This window comes from Haliaeetus leucocephalus, unplaced genomic scaffold (assembly GCF_000737465.1).
Source record: "Haliaeetus leucocephalus isolate CR32 unplaced genomic scaffold, Haliaeetus_leucocephalus-4.0 Scaffold273, whole genome shotgun sequence".
Classification (NCBI taxonomy): Eukaryota; Metazoa; Chordata; class Aves; order Accipitriformes; family Accipitridae; genus Haliaeetus; species Haliaeetus leucocephalus.
Genome location: NW_010972709.1, coordinates 4015528 through 4022842, shown reverse-complemented (window position 1 = coordinate 4022842; position 7315 = coordinate 4015528). Strand labels below are relative to the sequence as shown.

General features: G+C 38.8%; 1 protein-coding gene across 5 annotated transcripts in view; it reads left to right on the top strand.

Moving 5' to 3' along the window:
* Positions 1-7315, top strand: part of OSBPL2 (oxysterol binding protein-like 2) — a 39038-nt gene that overhangs the window by 6725 nt on the left and 24998 nt on the right. For 4 of the 5 annotated variants that reach the window (XR_774489.1, XM_010569558.1, XM_010569554.1 and 1 more), the window contains exon 2: positions 7084-7248. Coding sequence is in view for 4 of the 5 variants with exons in the window: in XM_010569558.1 (XP_010567860.1) it covers positions 7212-7248 (37 nt within the window). In the remaining variant the exon portion in view is untranslated. Of the gene's footprint in view, positions 1-3496; positions 3579-7083; positions 7249-7315 lie in introns of those variants that run through there. The other variant, XM_010569555.1, reaches the window with a different exon arrangement.

Genomic DNA, 7315 nt, shown 5'->3' with positions numbered 1-7315 from the left:
TGTGAGTGGTGTTCCCCCCCCCCCCCCCCCCCCCCCCCCGCAATACTTGTGCAGTATTTCATCATATGACATTTGACGGAAAGTTTTTATTATTTTTTCTTGTGAGGAAGGTCTCAAGTAACTTTCTCCCCCCGCACCTTCCTTGCAAGTATTCTCCTTTCAAGTTAATATATTTAATTTGTTTTGAAATTTGCTGTGGAAGTGCACATCCAACAAAACCTTGTTATGCCTGTAAAAAAGCTGATGAATGTGCTAGTTCCTTAATTCTTTGGTGGCACTCTAGTTCCAGCGTATTAAGCTTCTAACACCTTACCTGCTCATGCTGGTGAACATCTGTGTTTATTTTCCTGACAGCTTACTGTTTCTGTACTTGGTTTTACTTAAATTCTCCTTGGTCTCACAAGCAGATTCAATGTCTGTATAATGAACATGACCTAGTGTTTTATACATGTCTCATAGAGCTAGAACATGTGCTTTAAGAGCGAGGAAACCAGGATTTGTAAAGGTAGCAGGATGGTGTCAATAAAGCAGTGGCTTTCCAGAATTGCTACATGTGAAATTTCAACTTCAGGTCTGGAGGAATAAGACACTGCAGCTGTAGTCAGCCAGTCAGACTTCAAAACTGATCTTGCTGAACTGCATTCCAGTCAAATTAGCTGCTCCAGCTGTAAACGCTTACCTTTCTATAGAAATGTAAATGTTTCTTTAAGGAGGAGTAACTTTTGGTTAACCAGCTGGGTCTTTGTTGAGGATTAACATAGAAGAACAAGTTAGTATGGAGTAACTAGTTATGTTGAATTAACTAAGTCATAGTAATTGCATGTTTAAACTTATACAGGTTGTTTTGAACAGGTACTAGTGTTTGGGGTTCTTTAATTGGTGTATAAGTTCTGAGGATCCAGGATCTTAGGAACAGAGACATAAGCTGTTGGGTTTTTTTAATTTTTTCTGTTGAGGAATGGAATTTGAGAAGGAGAAAGCATGTGTGGTGGCAAATTTGAAGGATTACTAACCAGGTAAATGGCATAGGAAATTTCAACTTTTAGTACTTGATAGAGCTGTAAGCAAATGAAATGATGTTATGGACAACCATTACAGGTCACCTCCACAGCCTCATCTGGCATATAAATGTGGAGAGTACAGGTGCCAGAGAGCAGCCTTTGACCGCGCAGCCAGCAGTGGATCTCCACACCTTTGGTTTCAGAGAGAAGCCTGTGAAGGTGCAACCTCTCTTTGCAAGGTGTGTGTGCATCTCTTCTCATATAGATGCTTACACGTGTGTCACAGAATGCATTGAGCAAATTAGATACTTCATAAAGTGATTTGGAAAGTCTTGCACTTTTGCCCTAGTTTTTAAAATAAATTCAAGTGGGAGGAAATGGTTTAAAATAAGTGGGAACAGTGCAAAGTCTGGGACTGATCTTACTGATACTGTATCCCTAGAAAAGAGTTCCCTGTACCTTCTACTGCTGGGGCCTGTGAGCTTGTACGGGACCCTCCGATCTGCACAGAGTTAAGTTTTTGAAAGCAAAGTATGTTACCGGAGGCCAGATCACCTGGTAGGTGTCACTGTCGAGTTCCAGGTTCAACACAGTGCTTGACAGAACACTTTGACAGTATTCATAACCAGCTGATTGACAGGTACGATACAACTTTGTTCTTCCTTCATCACGGGACCTTAGCTGTCACCATAGTGTAGGTGGTATGAATAGTTACATCTCTGCATCAAGGCTGTAAAGATCACTGAGAGAAGCATGTTTTCTGCTGAGAGTGAGCCTCTCGGGATCTGACTTAGTATGTGTTGTGACCACTGGTGTACCATGCATGTTTAGGAAGAGCCCTTTCTGTTTGTTCTCTCTGTCTGTGACAGATGTACTTCTGGAAAGCAGTATGTCAATCTTAGTAATTACCTCCTCTCTGTAGAACCTATTTCAAGGTGTGCTGTGGACGTGGTGCAGGTATTTTCTTGTGTTTCCGCAGTATTTATTGCAAATGCATGCTTTATTTCGTCCTTTGCCTTTGTAAAACATCCTCCTGTCCTTTAAGAAAAGGACTGTCTATGGTCATCAGTCATACAAGAATGTGTGAACCTTTTCTGATAAATTGTGAGAATTTAAAGGGGTTTTAATGAGTAACTGGCTTTTGACTAGTTGTGCAGCACCGATGAGACTTTTTAATAACCAAAGTACAAACCAGACTTTGTGCCCATGTGACTAGGAGTTATATTTCCCTCCCTTACCTGTTCAGGTTTTGGGGTTACTTGCTTGGGACAAACATAGCATTTTTATTTCAGCATTGGTATCTGCATTTTTAAATTGTGTTATTGGACAGCATAATATCTTGTTTATCCTGTTTGTAGATGGCTTTACAACATCACCAATGTGCAAAGCTTATTTCAGAGGAATCAAAATAGTAGTCCTTTGATTAGAAGATACCAGAAGGTCTTACAAGTTTTTGACTTCACATGCTACGCTTAGCTTAACTCTTGCTAGTCTGGTTTTGTATATTGTAGGCATTGGCATGCAAATAAGCAAAAATGACTAGAAAAACTAGGTTCTGCCCAAGTAACTTGTTCAAGATTTGCTTCAGTAAACTATGTTAAGCTTCGTTGTTTTCTGTTAATTGCTTTGGCACTCACTTTAAATGTAATTTCAAGGAGTAAAATCTTATTGTGAATATTCTGGACAACTAGTACAGAGAATTTCTCAGAGCAGAATATAAGATAATACAGCCTACAGTACAGATTTACCAACCCATTATGAAGTTGTACTGTTGGGATGGGTATTACTCTTTTTTTGGATGTTTTTATCTGTTGTCTTTCAGTTTGAGCTTCAAAAATAACATCTCTCCTGTAGGGAAATCAATCTATTACAAAAATGAAAATAAATGGGGCAGTTTTTATTCATGCACACAAATCCCATAATAAATCCAATTAGTATATAGCAATCTGTAGCCTTAAAATATGAGGAAATAGATGAGCTTTGTCGCTTATCTTGTAAACCACAAAATCTGGGCTGCTTGTGGTCCAGGGTGTGTTGTCATCATTAAATTATGAATCTCCAGTTCTCTTAAGATACCTCTACTTGCAGTTTTTTCCTGTTATTTATAAAATGATTTATATCAGTCCCTCTTTGGTCATCAGTGTGGCAATGCAGCTGGGCTGCAATCCCTAGGCAAAAGCACCTTTCTGAGTGTCTGTGTCTTGAGTACCCATACCCAGCCTGTAAGCACTGGCTGTTAAACAGAAGCCCACTAAGATAATTTTAACCTGTAAACCATCAAACCCCGATTGCTGAAATAGTGTTCTCTATAACAAAGAGCAAGTGAAGTCCTGTATGGAAAACTGTTACATTCCTAATAATTACTATGTATGTAAGAAAATATCTAAATATACTTTTTTATTCCTTCTGCACTGTCGGAATAAAAGATGTGAACATGATATGGTGTTTATGCTTTATGAAAGGTTTTCCATGATGGCAGTTGGTCCTAAGCTCCTGAAGGTCTGTTTGACACAGGAATATTGCACCCTCTTTTGAATGGCAATTTTGATAAAAGCTGTTAACTACAGGTGGTCGTGTGTAAGTGAATTCTTTTGGTACTTCATGGACATGGAGGAGGAAATACAGATTACAAATGCTGAATATGAAGCAAATAGGATGTTTTTGTCTTCTGGCATTTCAGCCTAGTTGAAAGTAGCTTTTTGCAGTTGCTTTTAGTAAGAGAAGAGGACTTAATCCTAGCTTTTTGGCTCATGATAGCTAAATGCTGTTATCATTGTCTGTTGAGCTACATGCAAATTCACGTTAATCTCTGCTAAATAGAAGAACTGACTGCAAAAGAAGTGATATGAGCATTAAGTTATTGCCAGTGTAACTCTGACGCAAAATATATTACTTTATCCTTTTAAAAATGCTCCTACCATCTTGGGAGAATTTGTGGCTATTATTTAAAGTGACTTCATTAATATTTTGTTCTTTAGGTAATAGTTACAAAGCTTGTATATAATTTACAGGGATATAACTGAACTTTCATTTTCAAATAACAATGAACTTAAGGTGTGGTATGAGGTGCATATCAGGAGAACACAGCATAACTCTTGCTTTCAGTTAAATCAAATCTTTGATTCTAGTTACTTCATTTATACTTGGTGAGTGTTTTTATACGAAAGCTTCATTGTCTTTGTAGTGAAACTGCATGCTGTGTGTTGTAGTTCCACTTGACAAGTCCTTTTGTAATGCAGTTGTTATTGGGGGGGAGAGTGGGGTGGGGGTGGGAGGAGAAACTGGCATTCATGTGTATGACCGTGTTTAGTTTAAGGCTCTTGAGATAACTGACAATTTTTTAAGTCGTAATTTTTATTTCTTAGTGCCTTCTATACAAGACTACAGATAGCATACTGGAGTTGCTGTTACAAAGCATCTCTGAAGCTTCCAAGCTGATACGTAACTGACTATGTTTGGATAGGGACCCTGAGGAAGTATGCTCTTTGCATTTGAACTGGAGTGGGTTTTGAACTAGCTCTTTTTTTTGTTTTTATGTGTTGCAGATAGATATAAGGCTGTTTCAGAACAGAATCCCACCACATGAGCTGTATGCAATAACAGGATAGTCCTGCTGCAAGAGCTTAAATAAAAAATAGAGACTAAACATAAAAAGGGGAGATGCAAGAAGACATGGAGAAGATGAGGGAATTGTAGTCCTGATCATAAAGGTTGTATCTTGTGCATATACAAGTTTCCTTCTGGAAATACTGGCTGCTGTTTTGCAAGAAGGATGCAATACTTGCAGACAATTGAAGGCATAAATGTCTTGCATCTTCAAGGATACAGTACCTTGGAGGGTTAAAGAAGCCCTCTAATGCAACTTCTTTTTTGGCAAACTAGTGGAGTCATTCCAGCGTGGTGATAATGGTGTCTGGGGTGAACAGTTGTCATGAGATGTCGAGTTCCTGTTTCCTGTAACAATAGTTTTCTTTGGATTCCTTCTTTCTGCCTCAATTGAAAGGTTTACATAGTAGCATCCTCAAGGACAGATTCTCTGCAAAGATATGACATATTTGGAGACCTTGGAAGAGATGCTTCCAGATATATTGCTGGTGGGGCTGGAAAGTTTGTAGAAACTCTTAAGACTGACAGCAGCTTTGGTATGAACAAGCTTTTTTTTTTTTTATTACAGAGTCAAGGACTGGCTCCTACTAGGCAAGATAACACAGGGATAGGTACACTGACTTGAACTTACAGTACAGATTTAGAACAATGTTATCAATTCTGCTATTTAGTTCACCCAGAAACCTGAGCTAGCTGCTACTCTTGAACCAACTGTTAGATAAGAGGATTTCTCCCTTTCTTTGATTCTGAGGCAGCATGGTTGCTAGTGGCCTGAACTGCCTGTATCTTTTTGAAGTGAAGCTGCTGCTCCTTTCTCTTATGTAAGCAGAGCACTTGCTGATAGCCTTGCACTGGAAGTCTTCAGACATACATGTATCTGACTTGTTAATGTTTTGAGCTCTTGTATCCTTGCCTGGGAGAATGCAGCATTTTGACAAAAGTAAGTCAGAAGCTTGTCACTGATGAGCAAGAAAGCTGAAGGAGGTTTAAAGGTCTCTGACTGGAGAACAGCACAGGAAAAAGGGAAGGAAATTACCATCCAGCTGAGAGCAATTGCAACAGTGCTGTAGCAACAGTCAAGAGAAGCAGCTGTATATAGTTTTGTCGTTGTGGAGGTGAGGACTTGTGAATAAGAAATTGCTGAATATAATGTGGAAGCTCAGATACTCACCATGATGCACAGATGGATATAAAAATCCTATAGTGGCAAGGAAGTAGGGAGTTCCTAAGGGAAAAGTGACAAACTGAAATACCTGGCCTTGACAGACATAATGCTTCAAGGCGAACGCCACATTCATTAACTTAGATAAGTTCCAAAATGGGCTATTTTAGCTCTTCCTTCTGAATGGGGAATTGGAAGGACTGTATGTGTGTGACACATCTGAATAGCTTTTGTTCTGGGCAGTGAGGTAAAAAGACTTGAAACACAGGAGGAATCATGCAATTTGATTTCTTGCAGAGGAAGAAGGAATTGGCTTCAAACATGGCAAGCTCTTCTGCTGGCTTTGTTTCTCTTAATTGGAATGGTATTGTGCAAGTTATAATTACTCTGGAAAAACTACTGTCACAAAAGCAGTGGGATCTTCAAGGGTCATAAAAAATTGAGACTGACAGATTGAGGTTGTTTTGGAGGAGATATTGATAGCATTGCCATGCTGTCGTTTATCATTGTGTACTTGGCTTGTCATTGGTACCTGATGAACATTTGTAGGAGTGGAAACAAAATTTTATCATTATTCTCCTTAGACTAAAATTGGGTGAAGTAAAAATGTTTACATTACACCATTGCCAACCATCTGGAAAAAGTCTGATTTAGTTGATCCATGAAGTAGAGCTGGAATGCTTCATAAATCTGTAAGTTATTTGCAGTGTGCTTGGTTTTACTGAGAAAAAAATTTGTTGTTTCTTTACACTCTTCCTCTAGAGGGAAAAATCTCCAGTTGTCTCTTCAAGAGTTCACACAGTAGCCTAACAAAACTTCTCTAATGGTCACTAGATACTGATTGCATGATGTACAGTGAAGTCCAACATTTTTATGCAACAGTGAGATTTTGAGATACAAAGGTTCTCTTTCCTGTTCCCAGCTTTCTGGGTTAAGGATGTGGTAAGGCTGATCCTCTTGCTGAAGAGCAGAATTTTTGTTTTGCCAGCTGTCTTTTTCTTCCTTTGGTTCTCTGCTCCTTCTAGCTGTACTTGCCTGAAATTTAACTTGCAGTAAATAAGATCTATTTTACAGTAATGTATATGATGTATTTATATAGAGAGAAGTGTGGCATAGTACATCAGCTGTTCTTGTTGTAGGTAGTATTTGTCTTCAGAATGACTTTGGTATCAAAGAAGGCTGTTTGCTTATGAATGCAAAAATCCATCTTTTACCATAGGAAGAAATAGGAAAATTAGTATTTGTCAAGTGTGCATGTTTGTGCACACAAAAAAAGTGGAAGTTGCTAATTCTGTTCCCTGTCTTGTCAAATAGATCATCTAAAGCAGCTGGGTATTTGCAGAAGGCGACTTCGACAGCACACAGATACTTAATCTCTAAATCAAGTTCAACGATGCATTAGAGGAAGCTGGATTGGCTGTACAGAGATTTCATACTGAAGGATGAATAGTGAAGAAGAGTTTTATGATGCCGTTACGGGTAAGTGATGGGCACAGTGCCAAGAAAATAAATAAAAGCTGTAAACTGCATTGTGTGTGGTGAGGGG